Below are 26,444 nucleotides of genomic sequence, written 5' to 3' on the forward strand. Positions count from 1 at the left end.
ACAGCAGTACTGTTGGGTAGACCGGTTTTGTTCGGGTTCAATTTATATCTTCCAAGATAAAACTTTTTTTGGTACCGAGAAGTTTTTCCATTACCCTTTTGTTTGAACTTTCAAATTTGTTTGTCCCCGAAAACGTCAGGTAAATTTCTGGTTGAGTGTTTGAAATAGCAACTCTTGGCAAGTTACACTGGCAGAGTCGGTGATTTTCAATCGGAGACAGGAGTGTTAGCAACCAGTGTGTCCCCTATCGCCCACACCCAGTTTGTCTCGGATGGTAACGAATGGCCTGAATTGTTAGGGACATGTATCGGAAAGGCAAAAGCTTTATTTAAACTGTGCTTTAATTCTCCAAACTCTTAAGTTTAATTCGAATTGGAAACCATAAAAAAAACACAAACAATCCATTGTAGCTCTGACCAAGATGCAAATGGCTTAATTGTCCAATTATGTCTGTAAATTTAGAAACTTAAAATCTAATAATGCCCAATATACTTTTAATAATCTGAAGGTTGTGTGCTAAATTAGAAAGGAAGCAGCTATTAGATTAAAAAGATTAACTCCACTGTCTGTTGGGGGTGGGGTAAACCTGGCATGGAATTGAGTCATTTTGCGTAATTTCTGAAGTCTTCCCCAATCAAAAACCAAACTCCATTTTAGACTTGCTTCAGTAAAGTCTTTTATTAGCTTTTCTTCAGCTTTGCCCAGATTTTAGACTAAATTGCACTGCTTCGAAGCCTGTTGCCACTTTGTAATCCAGTTCTCACATAGCATTGATTGAGTTTATCCTTTCCCTCCATCAAAACAATTTTCAAGTTTTGATTTTTGCTGCTTAACCAAATTTGAAAGAAATAGCAAAACGTGTCGCTAATTTGAATTTTAAACAGTCTTTTTTTTAACACATTTGTTTTGAAAAGTTCAAATGGATTGCTGCCAAACTTCAAGACACCGGCCTTATCGTTACACTTTAGAACAAACTGGGCTTCTCCCAATTTGTGAAATGCAGTTTGAACTCTTTTTCAGCACAAGACCAGCAGCATTTCAAATTAATGTCAATTGTTTCCAAACCTTTAAAAAAAAAACTTCTTTTGACAACTTTGTCAAGAATCAAACCGTAAATCTTTAAACCTTAAGAAATTTCTAACCCAACATCAATCAAACTTGAGATTTACACTAAGAAACACTAAATCTACCCGTTCTCACATGTGTGAATGTGTATCCGTCCTATGTGTTTATCTCCATACTTTCAAGTTGCGATCTTTTGGCCAGAAATCTCAACTCAAAACTTATAATTTAAAACATTACTTTGCTTAATTGCGCTTTTCTTTAATCCAACTCATTAAGCTTTTCCGTTCTCAATGCTGAGTCTCCACAAAAGTACATTTGAGGGAAGAAAACACTTTCGAGCCTCTCTCACACACAAATGAACACTATCCAGATTCTTTATTACACGCTTCGCATTCTCCATTCATATAACTCCTGTTTTAACAACCCAAAACTTGAGAATGGCGATCTTGAATTTTCTTTCCTTGAAATAAGACTGTAATTACAGCTAAAAGGAAAAGTGAATCATAATAATTCATAAGGAAGCTGTCAATAACGAAGATGGATTTATTTACGATAGGCTGCACGGTGCACCATCTCTCTCCCAGTACAATCCTAGCCTGCAGGACCTGTCTGCCCAGGTTGTGTTGGGCCTTGCTCATAACGGGTCCCAGGTGGTTGGCCGTCGCTCTCTACCTGGGGAGCTGGCCCACCAGTCCCACAGGGAGATCAATGATTGTTCCCCCGTGATCCTCATGGGGGTTATGACATAAATGTTCACAATAAAAAGTTCATAATTCCCAAAGCGTATCCCAGACAAAACATTCAGCTGCAGTGGGGAGAAAAGAAGGACCTTTTCAGGTTTCTCCTCCACGATTGAAAGCACAGCCACGTAACTGACCATACCCAAGGCCAGGAGCATGATTTAACCACCACATTGCCCCCCCGCATGGACCTGGGTACGCCGGTTCAATAGCGGGATAGGCTGAAATCGAGATTCAGGCCAGGCGCGATTCGGTTTGCCATCTAACCGGAGCACTCGCGATGGCGAGTTCTGCATCTCGGCCAAATATGGCGGGCATACCATTAACCCCAATTTGCATTTCATTTCCATCTCATCGGTGAGATTGACATCGAACGGCCTCCTGGGAAATAACCGGCTCCCCAGCGGGAAATCACACGGTGTTGTTTAGTATCCTTTTTAACAAACGTGAAGCTGGTGCAATGGCTGCTGAGGGACACTGAGGAGGTGAGGAGCCATTCCCATTTCCCGGCATGCAGCTCAAGGGCACCGGAGCTGCTGTTCCAGTGCTCGGGCGGAGGGGGGGGAGGGTTGGGGGAGTGGGGGGGGGGGGGGTTGGGGGGGTGGCGGGGAGGTCCTCTCAGTGGGGTCGGGGTTGGCCGAGGTCCTCAAGTGTTCCAGGTCGGGGTCGCCTCGGGCGTGGTGGGGAGGGGGGGGGGGGGTTGCGGGGGAGTAAGCGGCTATTCATCTGTGAGGCCTTCGAGCCATCTGTAAATATTGTGGATACCCATAACGAGGACAACTACAGCTGCTGCCTGTCTGTCCTACCCAACACTCCCAGGACAGAACCCTGCTCTTGGTTCTATGCTGATGGTCACTTTAAGTCCCTTTGACTGGGAGCAGCCTCTAGCTGCACAGCTGCAGGCTATTGTTAATAAGGAATTGGCCTTGTTAGTTTTGAGAACACATCAGAGCTCTCATGTGATGCTGCAGGTTGTGTTTGCTGATTGCTCCTGCTGTTTGCTGCAACGCCTGAAGGCCGAGAGTCTGTGTGCTGCTGCCCCTTCTGCTTCTGTGGCCTGGAGTAAGGCAAATGGAGGAAGTAAGCTGGCCGACTACCAGTGCTGGAGAGGGGGATGGGGTCCTCTTTCATTCTTCTGCTCTATGTCAGTGTGACTTTCTGATATGATTGTTCCTGCCTTTGAGAGTCTGCTGCTGGGTGCTGCAGGAGGGGGAGATCGAGGGGGAATGACCTGAATGTGGCTGCAGCTGCCTGGAGGCTGTGTGCCTTTTGCTGATTCCTGGAGGAAGGGAAGTGAGGAAGACAGATGACCTGATGCCGGTGCCGAAGGAGGGAAAGGGTGCTGGCCCAATTACACTGAGAAATTTGCTGGAGGTCTTGGAGAAAGTCTTTGCAAATTGCTGGTTTTTTTATTGTACTGTTGGCTGTTCAATGTTTAATGTCCTGAAGACGTTTGTTTGCTATTGCACTATTGATTGTTTAATGTTCAATACCTGGAGGCCATGCCCTGGAGCAAGTAACCTGCTAGCAGTACTGGAGAGGGGAAGGGGTATTCTCTTACTCTTCCGCCATGCTGCATGTTGGTGTGGCTTCCCAGTGTTTTGTTACCTTAACCCTGATATGAGTTTAATGCTGGGAGCTGTGGGAAGGGGAGAGCACGGTGGGTCGATTGAGTGACTTCATTGCATGGTAGCACAGTGCATAGTGGTTGGCATTGTTGCTTCACTGAGCCAGGGTCCCAGGTTCGATTCCTGGCTTGGGCCACTGTCTGTGCGGAGTCTGCACGTTCTCCCCGTGTCTGCGTGGGTTTCCTCCGGGTGCTCCGGTTTCCTCCCACAAGTACTGAAAGACATGCTTATTAGGTGAATTGGAGATTCTGAATTCTCCCTCTGTGTACCCGAACAGGCGCCGGAATGTGGCGACTAGGGGCTTTTCACGGTAACTTCATTGCAGTGTTAATGTAAGCCTACTTGGAGGGCGGCATGTGGTGCAGTGGTTAGCACTGGGACTGCGGCGCTGAGGACCTGGGTTCGAATCCCGGCCCTGGGTTACTGTCCATGTGGGGTTTGCACATTCTCCCCGTGTCTGCGTGGGCTTTACCCCCACAACCCAAAGATGTGCAGGTTAGGTGGATTGGCCACGCTAAATTGCCCCTTAATTGGAAAAAGAAAATAATTGGGTAATCTAAATTTATAAAAAATAAATGTGAGCCTATTTGTGACAATAAAAATTATTATTATATGTATTTGGTTTTCTTTGTACAAATGCACTGTTGTACCTTTGTGTTTGTACAGAAAGTGTCTGTGTATCGCACGGTGCCTTTTATTTGCCAGTTAATGGTTCATGTGATAAATGGACTGTTAAGTGGTTTGTTTTTTATCTTTTTATGTAAAGATATTGTTGACTGTTTAATAAACAAAATGTTCTCAAGTGGATTCTCCTGAGAATACGTGCCATGTCTCAGATGATGATTATTGCTTCGCTTTGAAACCTGAACAGTTTGTCTGAACTCTCGAAGCGTCAGCACCACAGAGGCAGCTGCCAACAATCAAACACTCGAGAGCTGGGCTTCAGCACTGGGGATATCCCCGTGACCAAAGGGTTAGTGTGTGGATTAGGGGAGGGCACCGGGGCACGGTCCCGGGAGGTGTGTCACTGCGGTGATGGAAGGTGGGGGTGACAGCTGTGACACCTCGATGGTGGGCTCCTTAGAACTCTCCTCCGAGCTGGTTTTGTGGGTGGCCAGAGTTAAACCACTCCGAATGGCCCAGCCCCATCAAGTGGAGATCCTGCTCGAGAATGGACATGTGGTCAATGAGAGGCAAGGATCAGTTTGTCTCACACGAACAACTGACTTGAGGCAGATCACAGACCAGCCTTGCTGTCGGTGACTGCTCTCTCTCTCCTTGGACAACCCTGCGATTTCCAGGGCTCGTTCCTACAGGGGGTGAGGACACGGATATCTGGTACACTGCCCCCCGTCTTGGCCCTTTCCCGCTTAATATGGGCTTTCTTGTCCTGCAGGGATAGAGAGGGGGCTCTGTGAGCCACAAGCCTGATGGGTCATGGGGGTGTATATCAAGTGGCAAGTATGGGCACCCGGACTTGGACATGAAGGGATTGTGCTGGTGGGTGGCGGGGCTGCTGAGGAACAAGTACGACGATCAGATGTGGGGAGGGTGTGAGGTGTCAGCCAGTGTGTGTATGTGTGTGGGGGGTGGGGTTTGGGAATTTGAGGGGTGGCAGGCGGACCTGCTGCCAGGAGAGAGTTGGTAACTTACTTTGCAGCCGGTGGAGGTTGTTGATCTTCCTCTTACATTGGCGCTGGTCCTCCTGATCATGCTGCCCTCACTGCCAGCCGCTGCCACTGCCTCCCAGGCGGCATTGATGACCCTGCTGCTGGCCCTCCAACTCCCCCGGGCGAACAGGTTGCCCCATCTCTCATCGACGGCGTTGAGAAGCCTGGCCAGGCCGGCATCACCAAAGCGAGGAATAGGTCTACGCGCTGCCACTGTTTGTGTGTGGGAGTGAGTGCTGAGGAAGTGTTTAAAAGCAGCTCCCCCTTGTTAGCAGCACAACTGGATTTTGCCTGTCTAGCGCCTGCAGCTTCTCTTCTCCGCGGTCCCCAATGCTATGCACAGACTATTCACCTTTGGAAATAACTGTTAACCTCAACTCTGTTAGTGCGACTATCAGTCACGATGCTCTTCACCTCGGGAGAGGCACCCACTAAGGCCCCTCTCCCAGGCTGTACAGCGGCTTTCTGTGATCCTATGCATAAGGCTCTTCACCTTTGGGAACACCCAATAAGTAATTCACACCAGCCATCCCTGGATCAGAGTGTCTAACACAGACACAAGTGTTCCAACACCCTGGGCTAGAGCGCGGTCAATTCCAGCCCCACAGGCCCCGGAGTCCCAACACAAGTGAATTCACCAATAATTCTTATGAAAATACCCAATGTCTTTGGCCCTTTGCTGCCCAATAATTACAGTCACCAGGTTTGTAAATGTAAACACAATTACTGTTTATTTCTAACAAGAATTATGATGAAATATGCAGCAAATGCAACGGGTTCAATATTATCTAATTCCTAACTCCCCACTTGCCCCCCACCCTCTACACACACAGGACAGAGAAACACAGAGGGGTGGAAAGAGGTAAAAATAATAAGCAAAAGGAAAAAGTATTTGTTTGAGATGATGGTTGTCAGCACACTTTCCTTCACACCGAGCTTGCAGTCTCTGTTTGCAGCCTCTGATTTTCTCTGGAAGTTCAGGAACACAGCACTCACAGCAGGCTTTCTGAAGAACGATTTGGAAGAGACAGAGTAGCAGGACCTTTCTTCATGTTGCCAGGATCAAAACGGAATCTCCGTGGGACTCTGGAAATCATTCCACTGCGATAAGGTCCAATCACCACTTGTTCATTGGCCCCCAGCCGATCAATCAAACAGAGTCCAGATCTCTGTCTCCCACTGGTGCTGACAAGTCCGTGGTCTCCTGTTCAAACCAATACAGACTAGCAAAGTGATCTCTTCTGGAACTTCTGGATTGTTCCACTGGAATTAAAGATACAGGCAGCTTGCCTTAAAGACACATGTCCATTAATCATCCATGGATCAAAATAAGAACAACAAATAAAAGAAAGAGGAAATAAAGGAAATGAACAGGAAAGGCCCTTAGACAAGGCTCTTCACTTGAGAGGAGCACCCATTAAACCCCCTCCCCCAGCTGTCTGCCAGCTGCCAGTGATACTCTGCACAATGTTGTCTCACTCTATTATCTTTTATATTGTCTCATTTTATCATCCTTTACCTCTTTTTTCCAACTGTCAACCACTCACTGCATTCAAATGTTTGTGATCCCTGAGGTTCTGAGGAGGTCCCAGCAGTCAGTCAGTAACTAAACACGGTGGTATTACATAAACCATACTCATCCTGGTGTCTTTCCCTGCACAGGGACCTCTCTTTAATCAAAGCTGTAAGTGGATCCTGTTACTACATAGAACATAGAACATACAGTGCAGAAGGAGGCCATTCAGCCCATTGAGTCTGCACCAACCCACTTAAGCCCTCACTTCAACGCTATCCCCTTATCCCAATAACCCCTCCTAACCTTTTCGGACACTAAGGGCAATTTAGCATGGCCATTTAGAATGTGCAGACTCCACACAGACAGTGACATAGCAAGGAATCGAACCTGGACCCTGGTGCTGTGAAGCCACAGTGCTAACCACAATGCTACCGTGCTGCCCACTATTGATGCCAAGTTGTGGACAAACGGCAATCAGAGTTCGGAGTTAGTTAAAGTTATTGCAAGCATAGAGGGGAATGCTTCAGTGAACCGAAGTATCTCAAAGAACAGTTACAATAACAAACATTTTTACACAATGGAATTGCAGTTGGCCAAGCCATTTTGTCTGTGGGAACGTACAGGATGTAAGGAAAACCAAATACAACTTGAAAACAGCTCAGGTTTATTCGCTACAGTGGCTCCATCTCAAGCAAACGCATCTAAGAAAACAATAGCAGATGTATTGGCGAAGGTTTGTGCTGGAAACGTAGAGCTAGAAAAACAGATTTCATGAATATAACCCATATTAATGGTATAACCCTTTATTCCCACATCACACAGGTAGAGCAAAAGTATTTCAAATGTTTTCAAGATAGACTGGTGTAATTTTAACCCATATGATCAAAGTGGGGTAAAGTATTGTTTCCTCAGTCAGTAAGATTCTAGTGCAACCAGGAAAATTAAATTGGTTCATTTCGTTTTGGGGAAGTAAGTAACTGAATTGAAAATAGGAATCAATTGGGAAACAGCGATCAGAGCAAGTGTAAGAATAGTGAAAACAGGAGGAGTTAAAGATCAGGGGCTGGATTCTCCTCTCCCCGATGCCGAAATCGCGTTTGATGATGGGGCGGAGAATCCGTTTGGCGCCGAAATTGGGAGCGGCGCCGGTTTTTCAATTCTCCTCCTCCCGGAAATTGCCGTACTCCGCACCGAGTATCCAGCACCTCAAGCCATTGCCTGAGGCCCGCTCCGCAATGCTCCATTGCCGATCGGCCAAATTCCCGACGGCGTGGCTTACATGTACTCACACCGTCCTGGATACTCGCGTGGTGGCTGCGGACTCAGTCCGGGTCCACTACAGTCAGGGGAGGGCTGATTGGCGGGTGGGGGGGGGGGGGGGGGCTTTATTCAGGGCTGGGGGCAATGTGGGCAGGCAGTCCGGGGCACTTGAGCGGCTGATGCGGGGCACTACTTTGGTGGTCCAGGTCCGCGGGCTGAGTCCGCCATGGAGCACGGCACCGTGCGCATACGTGGCCTCTGAACAGGACGTGCTGGGGCCGTATCGGCAGCTGGAGATGCGAGCTCTATGCTGCCTCCCGGATTCAGGGAATCAGGGGCCTTTTGACGCCAGTTTTCACGGCGGTTTCAGCACTCAGTCTCAGAATCAGAGAATACAGCCCAAGGATTCAGAAATGGAGAAAGGCAAAACTCAGTGAGGGAAGGAACAATCCCTCCCAAATGAAATAGCAGAAAAATGAATATAGAGGTGAACTGAACAAGCTGTTTGAAATGGAAGTGGAGGATTGCAAAATAAATAATCCTTCAAAAACTAAACACATCTTAAAGAAGAGTTTTATAAATAATTAGATTGAACAAACTGATACTTAAAAGGAGGAATCACAGATTCATAGAATTTACAGTGCAGAAGGAGGCCATTTGGCCCATCGGGTCCGCACCGGCTCTTGGAAAGAGCACCCTACCCAAGGTCAACACCTCCACCCTATCCCCATAACCCAGTAACCCCACCCAACACTAAGGGCAATTTATCATGGCCAATCCACCTAACCGGCACATCTTTGGACTGTGGGAGGAAACCGAAGCACCCGGAGGAAACCCACGCACACACGGGGAGGATGTGCAGACTCCGCATTAAAAGTTATTTTTTATTTCTTTATGGGATGTGGCCATTACTGGCCAGGCAAGCATTTGTTGTCCATTCCTAATTGCCATTGAACTGAGTGACTTGCTGGGACAACGCAGAGGGCAATTCAGATTCAACTACATTGCTGTGGGTCTGGAGTCACATGTAGGCCAGACCGGGTAAGGACGGCAGATTTCCTTCGCTAGATGCGCATTAGTGAGCCAGATAGGTTTCCCAGTAGTTTCGAAGAATGAAACGGTGGCCTTGTTGAAACTTATTAAATTCTTAAGGGGCTTGATGTGGTAAATGTTGGCCTGCTCTGCACTGGCTGGGGAGACTGAGACTAGGGCGTCGCAGTCTGAGAATAACAGGGAGTGAGATAAGGAGAAATTCATTTCCTCAAAGGGTTGTGAAACTTTAGAATTCTCTACCCCAGAGAACAGTGGCTGTTCTATTCAAGATAGCACTGAGAGAATTTTGGGATACAGAGGGTACCAAAGGATAGCGTGGGAAGATGGAATTAAGGTTGACGATCAGCAATGCTCTTATTGACTGATGAAAGCAGGCTCCAGGTGATGGGATCTCCACCTGCTCCTATTTTCTGTTTATTAACCCATGCGCGCAGTTAATAGAGCAACACCTGAACATTGGCAGGTAACTGTTACAGAGTGGGACAATCAGTGAAACATTGCCATTCCTATTGGACTGACAGTAATGCTGATACAGAGAATCAGTACAGGTCATGTGCGGGTTAGGTGGGGTGACAGCGATAGAGTGGGTGGGTGGGGTGCCCTTTCGGAGGGTCGCTGCAGACTTGATGGACAGAATGGCCTCTCTGCACTGTGGGGCTTCTATTGTTACAGGTGCATTTGAGATTGGAAATCCCTTTAGAAACGTTTGCATTAAATCTCACATTGCCAAACTGTGTTTTTAATTCTTTCACAGGGTTTGAAGTTTCTGTCCCGACCAGCAGTGATTCACAGTAACTTCATTGCATTCAGAAGGCAACTTGTGACACCAATAAAGGTTATTATGCTTATTATTATGGTGGTCCCTCACTGTTAACTGTGAAAACTAGCAGCACAATTGTTTCAGCAATGGGGGATAAAGTGTTAACGCTCTTCCTTTAAATCGACCCATCAGTCAGCCACTTTGCAGCAATGCCAAGATCTCTGCGACATCAGAGCGGTGATGTGACTGAATGTGCGGGGACTGACTCCCCGTGACTTCTGGAAGAAACGGTGCCAAGCCCGGCAGATTCTTTCAACCCCCACCAAGTGAGTTTGGAGTCTGTGAACTTTTACACAGCGTGGGGAATGCTGCAGGTAGTTACTGCCAAACTTCTGCTAACTTCCTGATTCCCCCCGAGCCCTGCTGATGCTCCCCATGCGCCGATGGTTCAATGTTCCTGACCCAACTCCGGCAGCCCAAACTTGCCCACTGCTGGAGTTGGTGCCGCCTTCATACTGGGAGCCTATTGGCTGACAGTGTGTGACTGACAGCCCGCTCTCACCTCCCATTGGGCGGCAGGACCGTCAATCATCTTGCTGCCCGGTTTGAAGTGTGGCTGAGGTGGGAGTTTGGGGATTGAGTGATTCCGTCCCTTGGCTGTGGCATTGTCGAATCTGAGTGTCTCTGGCTGGGACCATGGTGGAGGAAACCTATCTCTCTGACTCTGCCAATGGGAAAATCAGCGGGGTAAGACATCCTCTTAAAAAGTCAATCACTTTTGTTGGTTCAGTTCTGCTTTAAATGGAAACAAATATATTTAACAATATAGTCCCAGTATTGGGCAACTTGTGGCTGTTCTGTGTTACAACTCAAAACCAGGAGATGGCTCCATATTCAGAGTCTGAAACTGGCTGCCTTTATTTGAGGGCTTGAGCACCTCATGTAGGTTGACACTTGAGTACTGAGGGAGTGAGTGTTGCAGACAGGGTGAGGATATACCTGTCTGTCCAGGAGGAGGTGACCAATCCTATGATACTATTCAAAGAATTTCTTTTGGTGTCTTAGCCAACGTTCGCCCCTCAATGTACCCCACCAAAAAAAGCCTGAGTGTCAATCTGACTGCTACACAGTCCTGCTGCATTTATCCAAATGATAATTGGTGCACATTAAACCAGCTCATAACGTTTGAAGAGTTTCAGAATGTTATTTGGGAGGATGGGATCGGTTGTTGTGTCAGTCAGTCTGGTCCCTATGTTCAACATTTTTTTGTTGTTGATATTTTTGAATTTTAATTTGACTCACTAAAGGACAAAAACAGCTGATATGTTTGGGCCATTCATTAAATGTACCTGCTACATTCTCAGAATTTTCCCCATCTCATCAAAAAGGGTTTTATTGGCACTAAATTTGTGAGACACAGTAAGATGCAGCGGGATGGATGAATGTTGCAGGGGTGCTATGTTTAGGCTTAACTTTTATTGACTGAATGTAATTTCTGTTCAATTCTATTTTTGTGAAGTTAAAAGCAGCATTTTTGAGTCAAAGTCAACCAGCAGTTAAGAATCAGGAGTGCATTGTGTGTGAGAAGAGTGACCCATGCCACAGTGTTGAAATGTACTATCTGTGAATACAGAATAGACAGGATGCAGCAGGGGTCGCAATGAATTCATGGTGCAACTTTCCATCTGCATAAAACGATGGTTTAGCTCGTGATGGTCAACTCGGTGTTAAGCATCATCTGGCTAGCTCCAGAACACCACTCCGGCACATCAGTCCCTGCTGCAGTGGGAGACAGTGGGTGCATAATTCTCTGGGCTAGTTTTCTCTGGGCTCTCTTCTCAGACAGCTGAGCTTTTGTTTTCTGCTCCCCTTTTCCAAACAGTCAACAGCTAGCTCGCAGTGGCAGTGTCAATGTCCACCGTCGTCATATCTCACATCCAGGTGTCCTTGTGGTGGAGACATGAACGGTCCACACGTCACAATCCAGTGGCCAGTTCATCATACAGAAGGTCTTTGGGGGATCTGATATTATCCAACCAGGAATCTGGCTCACCTTCAGCATCTGTGTGTACCTCTCTGTCTCTACTGGAGGGAGGGGCATTGCTGCAGGGTGTGCATGGTGTAAAGGTCAAAGGATAGTCTCTGCTGGAGGGAGGGGCATTGCTGCAGGGTGTGCATGGTGTAAAGGTCAAAGGATAGTCTCTGCTGGAGGGAGGGGCATTGCTGCAGGGTATGCATGATGTAAAGATCAAAGGCAACTGCAGCGATTGCATCAACTATCAAGGCATCGCCCTGCGAAGAATTGTGGGAACAGTATTTGCCCATGTTGTCCTTGTTGGGCTGCAGATCCTGGTTGAACATATCTACCCTGAAACCCAGTGAGTTTTCAGAACTGGAAGATCTGTAGGTAACATGATCTGTTCAGTTTGGCGGCTGTTAGAGAAATATGGTGAAGGAAGGAGGCCACTATTGCCTACATCAATCCGACCACGGGATTTGACCATGTGACCAGAGACAATGGGCGCGATTCTCCACTCCCCACGCCGCGTGGGAGAATCGCGGGAGGGCCCCCCGACTAATTTCACGACCCCCTGGTGCCCCCCGCGATTCTCCCACCCCCCCGCTCGGAAGAATCGCCGCTCGCCGTTTCTCATGGCGACCGGCGATTCTCCGACCCGGATGGGCCGAGCGGCCTGCCGTTCGTCACCGTTTCATGACGGCGGCAACCACACCAGGTCACTGCCGTCGTGAAATCGGCATGAGATGCCCGTTTTGGGGCTTGTAGGGGGCCTGGTGGGGAATGAGCACCACGACTGTGCTCGGGAGGGGACAGGCCCGCGATCGGTGCCCACCGATCGTCGGGCCGGCGTCTCAATCGGACGCAGTATTTCCCCTCCGCCGCCCCGCAAGGTCAAGCCGCCATGTCTTGTGGGGCGGCTGAGGGGAAGACGGCCATTGCGCATGCGCGGGTTCGAGCTGTCAGCCATCGTGATGTCAGCCGCGCATGCGCGGGTTGGAGCCGGCCACCGTTGCGGTACTCTCGGCACGGCGCCCGGTGGCCGAGAGTTACGGAGCGCCGCTCCTAGCCCCGCCGGGAGGGGAGAATAGGGGGCGAGGAGCGGACTCCGAGGCCGTCATGAAACTCGGCCGAGTTCACGACGGCCCTCCCGATTTTTCCCGGGAGCGGAGAATCGCGCCCAATCTATTTAAGCTGCTGGAGAAAATTGGCTGCCCACCAAAGCTGCTCAATGTGACCTCTTTCCACGACAGCACGATGGGTAACATCAGCTGGATTCGGGTCCTTTGAGATCTGCAATGGGGTCAAACGGGGTTGTGTGCTGGCACCGACACTCTTTGGCATACACCCCTCTTTGCTGCTGGCATCTGGCTTCAGGACATCCACAGGGGTGGGGGGGGGGGGGGGGGAGGTCTACTTACCAAAATTCATGGAAAGCTGTTCGGATTTGATCACCTGAGACCCAAGACAAAGGTGTACCAAATTCTCATCAGAGAGTTGTTCTCGGCTGATGATAGTCCCAACTAAAACAGACGTTAAACATCTTTGGGCAAAGAGAAGGAATCCTAGTCAGGATTGTCACAACACTCTGGGCTAGTGCACGGTCAATTCCAGCCCCACAGACCCAGGTCAATTCCAGCCCCACAGACCCCGGTCAATTCCAGCCCCACAGACCCCGGTCAATTCCAGCCCCACAGACCCTGGTCAATTCCAGCCCCACAGACCCCGGTCAATTCCAGCCCCACAGACCCCGGTCAATTCCAGCCCCACAGTCCCCAGTCAATTCCAGCCCCACAGACCCCGGTCAATTCCAGCCCCACAGTCCCCAGTCAATTCCAGCCCTACAGACCCCGGTCAATTCCAGCCCCACAGTCCCCAGTCAATTCCAGCCCTACAGACCCCGGTCAATTCCAGCCCCACAGACCCTGGAGTCCCAACACAAGTCAATTAACCAATAATTTGTATAAAGTTCCTGAGATCTTTGGCCCTTAACTGCTCCGATATCTTACAGGCACCATATTTGTCAGTGAAACACAACAACTGTTTATTTATAACAACAATAGAGATAAGGCAGGCAATAATTATAATAGAACAACAGCCGGATAATATACTACTCCCCCTCCTCTTTCTTTATGTCCCACCCTCTACCCAAACACACATAAGACATACATATGCAGAGGGATGGGGAGGAGAAAAATAAACGAGGATTAAAGTGAGATGGAAGAGAATGCCCTTGCTTCGGATGTTTGAGACTGCCTTTGAGACTGTGCCCGTGTCCTAGATTCACCAGCCAGTGTGTTAATCACAAAATGTGATCTGCCTTCAAGGAGCAAGAATGTTCATAAAGAATTTGCAATTTTTAAAGACACTGGGCTGGATTCTCCGGTAAGCCAGCTTCGTTTCTCAGCCACGAGCCATTCGCTGGTGGTGGGACTCAGTTCCCATTGTAACCGCCACAAGGAAACCCTGCCAGCGGGAAACGTGACTATGAACAACGGGTCACTGTGCCTGAAAGGGTTAATGCCAGGACGCTGGTGTTTGCTGTTCCTGGAAAGGGAGCTTGTCACAATGCCAGGTCATGTAGCAGTTTTCAACAAGCTGGAAACCTCTTGACTCCGATGGACTGTTTACAAAAGTGCCACATTATGGTGGTTTGGGAAACATGCTTTGAAAGGAATGTGTTTCAGAAGCTGGTTTAGCTCTCGAGTGAAAACCGAAAGGACCAACAATTTGGGTAAAGAAGAAAACAATTCTTGAAGTTTCAGGACCAGTTGAAGCTCAAAGTGAATGAAAGTTACTCCGAAGATTCTCCACATTCTCAAATCGACTGACTGCTGCTTTTCCACCAAGTCCACCTGAAAAGTATCAACCGTATAACCCGGACCCCATCAACCATCAACCGAATAACCCAAACCCCATCATTCATCAACCGTATAACCCGGACCCCATCAACCATCAACCGAATAACCCAAACCCCATCATCCATCAACCGTATAACCCGGACCCCATCATCCATCAACCGTATAACCCAAACCCCATCATCCATCAACCGTACAACCCAAACCCCATCAACCATCAACCGAATAACCCAAACCCCATCATCCATCAACCGTATAACCCAAACCCCATCATCCATCAACCGTACAACCCAAACCCCATCATCCATCAACCGTATAACCCGAATCCCATCATCCATCAACCGTATAACCCGGACCCCATCATCCATCAACCGTATAACCCAAACCCCATCATCCATCAACCGTATAACCCAAACCCCATCATCCATCAACCGTATAACCCAAACCCCATCATCCATCAACCGTACAACCCAAACCCCATCAACCATCAACCGAATAACCCAAACCCCATCATCCATCAACCGTATAACCCAAACCCCATCATCCATCAACCGTACAACCCAAACCCCATCATCCATCAACCGTATAACCCGAATCCCATCATCCATCAACCGTATAACCCGAATCCCATCATCCATCAACCGTATAACCCGGACCCCATCATCCATCAACCGTATAACCCATACCCCATCATCCATCAACCGTATAACCCAAACCCCATCATCCATCAACCGTACAACCCAAACCCCATCATCCATCAACCGTATAACCCAAACCCCATCATCCATCAACCGTACAACCCAAACCCCATCATCCATCAACCGTATAACCCGAATCCCATCATCCATCAACCGTATAACCCGGACCCCATCATCCATCAACCGTATAACCCGGACCCCATCATCCATCAACCGTATAACCCATACCCCATCATCCATCAACCGTATAACCCAAACCCCATCATGTTGCCTGTTCCCATCAACCATTGACTTTTAACTTTAGGCAGAATTCCTTTATTTGATTTTAGTGTGTGTGTGTGTGACCGAGTTAGGGTATTTGAGTAATTATTGCCAGTTAATAAGCTTTCACTTCTAATTGACAAGTCCAGTTTTATAAGCAACAAAATATTTTGTTGATTGAAGAAACATTGGGCGTGAAGTGGTTATTCTGAGACTCAGAGGAAAGCGCAGATTCAGCGGTATAGCGAGCTGGAGAAACCAAGAATAATTGTTGTGACCTTTGGAGAAGTGGAACGAGAGACAAACGGAGCATCCCTCCCATCTCTGTCATAGTAAGAAGTCTTACAACACTAGGTTAAAGTCCAACAGGTTTGTTTCAAACACGAGCTTTCGGAGCGCAGCTCCTTCCTCAGGTGAATGGCGAGGATACCTCGCCATTCACCTGAGGAAGGAGCTGCGCTCCGAAAGCTCGTGTTTGAAACAAACCTGTTGGACTTTAACCTGGTGTTGTAAGACTTCTTACTGTGCTCACCCCAGTCCAACGCCGGCATCTCCACATCATCTCTGTCATAACATATTAAATTTGAAGCCATGTCCCCAGAGCAATAGACAGGGTTACCATCCAATGACATTGCCAATATGCCACCATCTCGCGACTCTTTGCAACCTCTTTGTGTCCCCCCCAGAGTTTGCATTCCCACCTAGCTTTGTATCATCAGCAATTTTAAATACATTACTCTCTGCCTCTACTGAAATATAGATTATAAATATCTGGGGCCCAAACACTGAGCCTTGTGGCATTCCACCAGGCACAGCCTGTCAGCCTGAAAATGCCCCATTTATTCTTCCTTTATTTGTCCATTAACCTATCCTCTTAGCTTCAGAGGCAAGTGGAGAGTATTAGATCACACTCCTGATTTACAACTTGTAGATGGGCTTTGGGGAGTCAGGAGGTGAGTTACTTGCCAGAGAATTCCAAGCCTCTGACTTGCTGTTGTAGCCACAGTCTTTATATGGCTAGTCCAGTTAAGTTCCTGGTCAATGGTAACCCCCGGGATTTTGAGGGTGGAGTATTCAGCGATGGTCATGCCATTGTACAATGGTTAGATTCTGTCTTGTTAGAGATGGTCGTTGCCGGCACTTGTGTGGCCAATTCTGCCTCTTATCAGCACAAGCCTGGATGTTATCCTGGCCTTGAATTGTATAGGCACAGACTGCCTCAGTACCTGAGGAATCACAAATGGTGCTGAACATTGTGCAATCATCAGTGAATAGCCCCACTTCTGGCCAAGGTGCCCGGGTGGCACTGCCAGGCTGGCCCTGCCAAGGGTCGGGGCCTGAGGGGGCTCATGCCCATGAAAGGAGGGGTAAGATGGATGAGGGTGGTGAAGGGCAGGCATGAAGGGCCCACTGGAAGTTTGGGAGGTGTGATGGGCGGGGGTCCTGAAAGGAGGGGCATGTAACTGGGTGTGGGAAGGGTTGGAAAGGGGTTCCTCAGTGGCCCCATAGCAAGGTGTCCTGATTTGGGGGGTGCGGGAGGGATGTGGGTAATGTCCATGTGTGTGGGGTGTCACATTGCCCATGGGTGGGGCTGTGGGGGACCCTTACATTCACTTAGAGATCAGGGCACCCTTTCAAAACGGTGGCCCAATCTCTGAGGAGCTGGTCTGACCACTGATTCCAGCTCCCCAGTGTAGGCCAAAAAATTACTAAGGTGTAGTTTAATAGCAGTGAGGAACTCTCCCAGCCAAACCCGCTGGAAATGACACTTAAATCGCACCCTGTATTTCATTTGCCATGTTCATTCCCACTCACTCTCCCTGTCTAAATCCCCTAGCCGCCTCTTTGCATCTTCCTCACAGCTTCCATTCCCACCTAGTTTTGTTGCATCAGAAAATTAGGAAATATTACATTTGGTCCCACATCTACATCATTGATATAGATTGTGAACGGCTGGGACCCAAGCATCAATCCTTATTGTACTCCACTAGTCACAGCCTGTCAACCTGAGAATAATTTGTTTATCCCTATTCCCAGTTTTCTGTCCATTAACCAAATGTCAGTCCGTGCCAGTATATTACCCCTAATCCCATGCACTCTGATTTTGCTTACTAACCTTCAGTGTGGGACCTTATCAAAAGCCTTCGAAAATCCAAATATACCACATCCACTGGTTACCCCTTATCTATTCTGCTAATTACATCCTCAAAAAACTCCAACAGGCTTGTCAAACATGATTTCCCTTTCATAAATACATATTGATTCTTCCCAATCCTCGCATTATTTTCTAAGTGTCTGGTTAGCACATCCTTTATAATAGATTCCAACATATTCCCTATTATTGATGTAATAGGTCTGTAGTTCCCTGTTTTGTCTCTTCCTTCTTTCCTAAAAAGTGGGGCTACATTTAGCACCTGACAATCTTCAGGAACAATTCCAGAATCTATAGATTCGCCATCCAATGCAATCCTTGATTCCCATTGTCTCCAGTTTAGCTCGGGTTCCTTGATGCCACACTCGGTCAAATGCTGCCTTGATGTCAAGGGCAGTCACTCTCACCTCACCCCTGGCATTCAGCTCTATTGTCCATGTTTGAACCAAGACTGTAATGAGGTCAGGAGCTGAGTGACCCTGGCGGAACCCAAACTGAGCTTCCGTGAGCAGGTTATTGCTGAGTAAGTGCTGCCTGATAGCACTGTTGATGGCCCCTTCCATCACTTTACTGATGATAGAATCATAGAATTTACAGTGCAGAAGGAAGCCATTTCGCCCATCAAGTCTGCACCGGCCCTTGGAAAGTGCACCCCACCCAAACCCACACCTCCATTCTATCCCTGTAGCCCAGTAATCCCACCTTACCTTTTTTGGACACGAAGGGCAATTTAGCATGGTCAATCCACCTAGCCTGCACATCTTCGGACTGTGGGAGGAAACTGGAACACCTAGAGGAAACCCACGCAGATACGGGGAGAACGTGCAGACTCCACACTGACAATGACCCAAGCCAGGAAACGAACCTGGGAAACATGGAGCTGTGAAGCAACTGTGCTAACCACTGTGATAGCGTGCTGCCTGGAGAATAGACTGATAGGGTGGTAACTGGCTGGGTTCGATTTGTCCGGCTTTTTGTGCACAGGACACACCTGGGAAATTTTCCACATTGCTGGATAGTTTAGCTGGACTAGAACAGCTTGGCTAGGGGTGCGGCAAGTTCTGGAGCGCACGTCTTCAGTGCTATATCTGGAATACTGTCAGGGCCCGTAGCCTTTGCATTATCTAGTGCCTTCAGCCGTTTTTTGATATCACGTGGAGTGTATCGTATTGGATGAAGACTGACATCTGTGATGCTGGGGACCTCCGGAGGAGACTGAGATGGATCATCCACTCGGCACTTCTGGCTGAAGATTGTTGCGAATGCCTCAGCCTTGTCCTTTGCACTGATGTGCTGGGCTCCTCCATCATTGAGGGTGGGGTTATTTGTGGAGCCTCCTCCTCCAGTGAGTTGTCCACCGCCATTCAAGGCTGGATGTGGCAGGACTCCAGAGTTTAGATCTGATCCGTTCATTGTGGAATTGCTTACCTCTATTACTTGCTGCTTATGCTGTTTGGCACACAGATAGCCCTGTGTTGTAGCTTCACCAGGTTGACACCTCAGCCGGGATTTTCCATTCTCCACCGTTACGATCAGGAATCCCAATCGGGTGGGGAACGGATCAAGTGCTGAAAAACGGGTCCAGACATTATCTGTAAGGCATGATTCTGTAAGTATGACTATGTCAATCTGTTGCTTACCTAGTCTGTGAGATAGCTCTTCCAACTTTGGCACAATCCCCAGATGTTAGTGAGGAGGATTTGCAGGGTCGGCAGGGCTGGGTTTACTGTTGTCATTCCCGGTGCCTGGGTCGATGCTGGATGGTCTGTCCAGTTTTGTTACTTTTTATGGCTAGGTCATTTCAGAATAAACAACATTGCTGTGGATCTGGAGTCACATAGAACATAGAACATACAGTGCAGAAGGAGGCCATTCGGCCCATCGAGTCTGCACCGACCGACTTAAACCCTCACTCCCACCCTACCTCGTAACCCAATAACCCCTTCTAATCTTTTTGGACACTAAGGGCAATTTATTATGGCCAATCCACCTAACCTGCACGTCTTTGGATTGTGGGAGGAAACCGGAGCACCCGGAGGAAACCCACGCAGACACGGTGAAAACGTGCAGACTCCGCACAGACAGTGACCCAAGCCGGGAATTGAACCTGGGACCATGGCGCTGTGAAGCCACAGTGCTAGCCACTTGAGCTACCGTGCTGCCCTAATTTATACCAGACCAGGTGAGGACGGCAGATTTTGTTCCCTAAAAGACATTAGTGACCCAGCTGGGTTTTTTAACAACAATCGACAATACTTTCATGGTCAACATTAGACTTTTCTCATTCCAGATATTTACTGGATTCAATTTGCACCTGCCCTGGTGGGATTTGAACCCACGCCCCCAGAGTATTACCCTGGGTTTCTGGATTACTGGTCGAGTGACAATAATACTACTCCACCGCCTACCCCAGATGAGAAGCAGTGAGAGGGAGGATTGGGGAGCAGAGAGGGTAGGCGAGCAAGTAGAAAGAGTTTGTCAGTTATTACACACTTCAATAATTGTTTTTTGCTACACTATGTACAGTTATAAATGTATTTATCTTTTACAATCATGTTTTGTTTTTACATACCAAGATACATACTTGGACAAATAAATCAAAGTGTAGCTATTTTCTAGTGAATACTACTGCTCTGCACTGTCCTCATCAAACACTCCCAGGACAGGTACAGCACGGGGTTAGATACAGAGTAAAGCTCCCTCTACACTGTCCCCATCAAACACTCCCAGGGAAGGTACAGCATGGGGTTAGATACAGAGTAAAGCTCCCTCTACACTGTCCCCATCAAACACTCCCAGGACAGGAACAGCACGGGGTTAGATACAGAGTAAAGCTCCCTCTACACTGTCCCCATCATACAATCCCAGGGAAGGTACAGCACGGGATTAGATACAGAGTAAAGCTCCCTCTACACTGTCCCCATCAAACACTCCCAGGACAGGTACAGCACGGGGTTATATACAGAGTAAAGCTCCCTCTACACTGTCCCCATCAAACACTCCCAGGACACGTACAGCACGGGGTTAGATACAGAGTAAAGCTCCCTCTACACTGTCCCCATCAAACACTCCCAGGACAGGTACAGCACGGGGTTAGATACAGAGTAAAGCTCCCTCTACACTGTCCCCATCAAACACTCCCAGGACAGGTACAGCACATGGTTAGATACAGAGTAAAGCTCCCTCTACACTGTCCCCATCAAACACTCCCAGGACAGGTACAGCAGGGGGCTAGATACAGAGTAAAGCTCCCTCTACACTGTCCCCATCAAACACTCCCAGGACAGATACAGCACGGGGTTAGATACAGAGTAAAGCTCCCTCTACACTGTCCCCATCAAACACTCCCAGGACAGGTACAGCACGGGGTTAGATACAGAGTAAAGCTCCCTCTACACTGTCCCCATCAAACACTCCCAGGACAGGTACAGCACGGGGTTACATACAGAGTAAAGCTCCCTCTACACTGTTCCCATCAAACACTCCCAGGACAGGTACAGCACGTGGTTAGATACAGAGTAAAGCTCCCTCTACACTGTCCCCATCAAACACTCCCAGGACAGGTACAGCAGGGGGCTAGATACAGAGTAAAGCTCCCTCTACACTGTCCCCAACAAACACTCCCAGGACAGATACAGCACGGGGTTAGATACAGAGTAAAGCTCCCTCTACACTGTCCCCATCAAACACTCCCAGGACAGGTACAGCACGGGGTTAGATACAGAGTAAAGCTCCCTCTACACTGTCCCCATCAAACACTCCCAGGACAGGTACAGCACGGGGTTACATACAGAGTAAAGCTCCCTCTACACTGATCCCATCAAACACTCCCAGGACAGGTACAGCACGTGGTTAGATACAGAGTAAAGCTCCCTCTACACTGTCCCCATCAAACACTCCCAGGACAGGTACAGCAGGGGGCTAGATACAGAGTAAAGTTCCCTCTACACTGTCCCCATCAAACACTCCCAGGACAGCTACAGCACGGGGTTAGATACAGAGTAAAGCTCCCTCTACACAGTCCCCATCAAACACTCCCAGGACAGGTACAGCACGGGGTTAGATACAGAGTAAAGCTCCCTCTACACTGTCCCCATCAAACACTCCCAGGACAGGTACAACACGGGGTTAGATACAGAGTAAAGCTCCCTCTACACTGTCCCCATCAAACACTCCCAGGACAGGTACAGCGCGTGGTTAGATACAGAGTAAAGCTCCCTCCCTATACTTTGCAGCAGTATTCACCAAAGAGAAGGAATTGGTGGATGTTGAGTCTGGAGAAGTGTGTGTAGATAGCCTGGGTCACATTGAGATTCAAAAAGACGAGGTGTTGGGAGTCTTGAAAAATATTACGGTAGATATGTCCCCAGGGCCTGATGGGATCTGCCCCAGAATACTGAAGGAGGCTGGAGAGGAAATTGCTGAAGCCTTGACAGAAATCTTTGGATCCTGACTGTCTTCAGGTGATGTCCGGAGGACTGGAGAATGGCCAATGTTGTTCCTTTGTTTAAAAAGGGTAGCAAGGATAATCCAGGGAACTACAGGTCAGTGAGCCTTACGTCAGTGGTAAGGAAATTACTGGACAGAATCCCTCGAGACAGGATCTACTCCCATTTGGAAGCAAGTGGTCATTAGCGAGAGGTAGCATGGTTTTGTGAAGGGGAGGTTGTGCCTCACTAACTTGATAGAGTTTTTCCAGGAGGTCACAAAGATGATTGATGCAGGTAGGGCAGTGGATGTTGTCTATATGGGCTTCAGTAAGGCCTTTGATAAGGTCCCTCATGACAGACTGGTACAAAGGTGAAGTCACACGGGATCAGGGGTGAGCTGGCAAGATGGATACAGAACTGGCTAGGTCATAGAAGGCAGAGAGTAGCAGTGGAAGGGTGCATTTCTAATTGGAGGGCTGTGACTAGTGGTGTTCCACAGGGATCAGTGTTGGGACCTTTGCTGTTCATAGTATATATAAATGATTTGGAGGAAAATGTAACTGGTCTGATTAATAATTTTGCAGACGACACAAAGGTTGGTGGAATTGCAGGCTTGGAGGACCGAAGGGCCTGTTCCTGTACTGTACTTTTCTTTGTTCTTTGTTCCACATCAAACTCTCCCAGGACAGGTACAGCACGGGATTAGATACAGAGTAAAGCTCCCTCTACACTGTCCCTATCAAACACTCCCAGGACAGGTACAGAACAGGGTTAGATAAAGAATAAAGCTCCCTCTACACTGTCCCCATCAAACACTCCCAGGACAGGTTCAGCACGGGGGTAGATACAGAGTAAAGCTCCCTCTACACTGTCCCTATCAAACACTCCCAGGACAGGTACAGAACAGGGTTAGATAAAGAATAAAGCTCCCTCTACACTGTCCCCATCAAACACTCCCAGGACAGGTACAGCACGGGGTTAGATACAGAGTAAAGCTCCCTCTACACTGTCCCCATCAAACACTCCCAGGACAGGTGCAGCACGGGGTTAGATACAGAGTAAAGCTCCCTCTACACTGTCCCCATCAAACACTCCCAGGGCAGGTACAGCACGGGGCTAGATACAGAGTAAAGCTCCCTCTACACTGTCCCCATCAAACACTCCCAGGACAGGTACAGCACGGGGTCAGATACAGAGTAAAGCTCCCTCTACACTGTCCCCATCAAACACTCCCAGGACAGGTACACCACAGGGTTAGATACAGAGTAAAGCTCCCTCTACACTGTCCCAATCAAACACTCCCAGGACAGGTACAGCACGGGGTTACATACAGAGTAAAGCTCCATCTGCACTGTTCCCATCAAACCATCCAGTTTATAACTGGAACCTGTATCCCCTTGAACTTGATTGAAATGACTCGAGGTGGTCTGCACCAAGAGAGCTTTGTCCATCAATGTAGTTTCTTTGCCTTTATGTTTTGAAGGATTATGTAGTTTTCTTTGTGAGAAAGTAGTCAGAATTCAGAAAGTGAGTTCTTGTCGTGGGCACATATTGTGGATTCTGAAGTATCTGCGTTCTTTGAAGATTAACTTTGTGCTGGAATGGGAGGTTTAGGGAAATGGCAGATGTGGTAAGTGAATTCATCACATTGAGTCAGACGGGCTGTGGAATCCGATAACATATGTGTAGGTCAATAAAGCATCTGTCACGCAAGAAACTGAAAGCACAAAATGACTACAGGGAGCCTGGGCCAGATGGGATACACCCTTGAATCCCTTGTCGAAAGGAGGGGGGCAATAGCCGAAACTCAGATTAATATTTCACAGAGTCTCGTTACTACCTCTAGGCTGCAGAGTGACTCCTGTACTCATAAGATTCAACAAATAGGAGTGAGCCATTAATCTGGTGATGGCTGATGAAGCATCTGCAGTGTGCGCGTGATGGAGTGAGGCGTCTGTCTTTCATTCTCTCCTTCTTTTACCCCTTCCTGTCCTGTGTTGTACTGTCCTGCTCGCAGCTCCCCCACCCTGATTGGCCGCGACAACTCGCTTTTGCGGATATTGTACCATGTTTCAGTCTTCAGCTGTCAGCATCAATCAACAATTCAACCAGGAGGAGGCCATTCAGCCCCTTTGAGGATTCTTGCAATTCAATTATAATCATGCCTTGTTTACATGAACCTTTCACATTTCCAGAGAATATCTTACATTGATACAAAACCTTTAACAAAGTAAAACTCCCCAAGGTGCTGCAAACAGAATTTGACTCTGAAGCTCTCCATCCCTGACATCCTTCAAGGTGCTGGATCACCTCGTTTGTCTCAGTGTCAAGTTATTTTTGATAGTCACTCCTGTAAACTGCATCGGGATGTTCGTTAGAGGCGTCTTATAAATGCAAGTTGTTGCTGGATCACATGAAGGGTAACATGTGGTGATTGGTGTGTTTCCGAAGGATCATCCATGTCAGGATAATGTAGATCGTTATTGGATTGGGGCCAGCACGGGTCATGTTGGGCCCAGATTCCTTTGAAAGGAGGACTGTCCATCAAACCTTTAGCTAAACAACAACTTCACCTCGATCAGCAGATGTAGGAGTCAGGAGGAAGTGAAGGACCATAGCTCAGGTACCACTATCCTAGCTGGTGTTCTCACACAATTCCAACTCATTCTCGGGATGCCGGTCAGAAATTTCCCATTGGTCCGGTGTAACGGTCCTTCCTGCTTATTCCCTTATTTTCCCTTTCTTTTATTTTGTTTCATTTTTGACCTCTGGATTATTGATGGACCTTTAACTTTAATACAAACAGAAGAATCCGGAAGGCTATGCTGGTTTCAACGGGCAAATACAGACTGGCCAACATCAGTGAGGATTGTGTTTGATTGATTTGGCTGGTGGCCAATGAATTGGTCCAAAAGGCTGTGCTCTGCCCGGCAACAGGTGGTGATTGGGTCTGATCTCACTGGAATGTTTTTCAGAGTTCCAAGGGTGAGTTGAGTTTCAGGTTTGATCTTGGCAGCCCCAGAGGGGGACCTGCTACCCTCTTCTCTCCGGGTTTCTCCAGGAAGGCTGTGTTTCTGAACTGGCAGAGAGCCTGGATGGATCTATGTCGAGGCAGAGTCCAGAACCAACCAACTGTCTCTCCTGAAAGGCAGAACTGACCGACTCTTTCCACAGAAAGATAGAGGCCTGAGTGTCAACCTCGAGCTGAAGGTCCAGTTTGATGAGAAATATGGGCCGGGATTCTCTGAAATCCCAGCCGACCGTTGACGCTGGCGTCAAAACTGGCGTGAGCAACGTTGGCGTCAACGGGGCTCGAGGCCCAGTAATCCTCCTCTTCTTCGAGGGCTAGAAAAGCACCGGTCGGCCCTACATGGCCAGCGCGGGTCCCGCATGCGCACCACGGCCGGTTCCACACTGGCCCCTGGGCAATATGGCGGAGTCTGACAGGGGCCCGGCACGGAGCAACATAGGCCCCCCCAGAATTAGCATGCCCGCCGATCGGTTGCCCCCAATCGCGAGCCTGGCCACCGTGGAGGCAACCCCGGAGTCGGCTCCCCCCCCCCCCCCCAGCAGCCAGAACGCTGAACTCCCGCCGGGTAGGACAATACGCAAACGTGCCGGTGGGACTCAGCAGAATTCGGTGGGCACACGGCCCGTTGAGCGCGCAGAATCACCACTGGGGCCGCTTTCAATGGCCCCTGACCGGCGCGATTGCCGCCGATTCTCTGGTCGACGGCCGTAGGAACAGCGTGGCTGGATTCTCGCGCCCCCCCAGGCTTTTCTCCATCCTGGCGCGGGCTCGGTGAATCCCGGCCACGGTGTCTCTCCTCTCTCCAGAGGCTTGCTGGTCGTGTGGTCTGCATTTTCTAAACTACTGAATGAATGATTCTGACCCTACACAGGACACCATTACCCCACTGTAAACCAGAGACACCTTTCTCATCAAACTGGGCCTTCAGCTCGACGTTCACACTCACGCCTCTACCTTTCTGTGGAAATGGTTGGTCAGTTCTGCCTTTCAGGAGAGAGAGTTGGTCGGTTCAGGAAGCTTGCTGTGTAGAAAGTGAGCTGAAGAACCGCTATCTGAAGCAAACACTCTTGGGCAGGATTCTCCAGTCGGCCAGCCGCATTTTCCAGCACGGCGTGCCCCCGCCGGCAACGGGATTCTCTTTTACCGCAGCCAACCAACGGGTTTTCCCATTGTGCCACCCCACGCTATCGGGAAACCCGGGGATGTGGGGACGCTGCCGATGGACCAGAGGATACCGCCGACAGAGAATTCTGCAGTTTATCTTTTGACCCCATCCTTATTATTTTTTACCCCTTTCCGCCCCTC

At 48.6% G+C, this 26,444-nt stretch overlaps 1 protein-coding gene across 2 annotated transcripts in view; it reads left to right on the plus strand.

Moving 5' to 3' along the window:
* LOC119979437 (solute carrier family 2, facilitated glucose transporter member 5-like) overlaps positions 1 to 26,444 on the plus strand; it is a 257,810-nt gene that overhangs the window by 143,160 nt on the left and 88,206 nt on the right. Inside the window, exon 1 of one of the 2 annotated variants that reach the window (XM_038821664.1) lies at positions 10,355 to 10,439. The exons of the other annotated variant lie outside the window; for it this stretch is intronic. Coding sequence (XP_038677592.1) covers positions 10,389 to 10,439 — 51 coding nt within the window. The 5' untranslated portion in view covers positions 10,355 to 10,388. Of the gene's footprint in view, positions 1 to 10,354; positions 10,440 to 26,444 lie in introns of those variants that run through there. 2 annotated transcript variants of the gene reach the window in all.

The sequence above is a fragment of the Scyliorhinus canicula genome, chromosome 16 (genome assembly GCF_902713615.1).
Source record: "Scyliorhinus canicula chromosome 16, sScyCan1.1, whole genome shotgun sequence".
NCBI classification, from domain to species: Eukaryota; Metazoa; Chordata; class Chondrichthyes; order Carcharhiniformes; family Scyliorhinidae; genus Scyliorhinus; species Scyliorhinus canicula.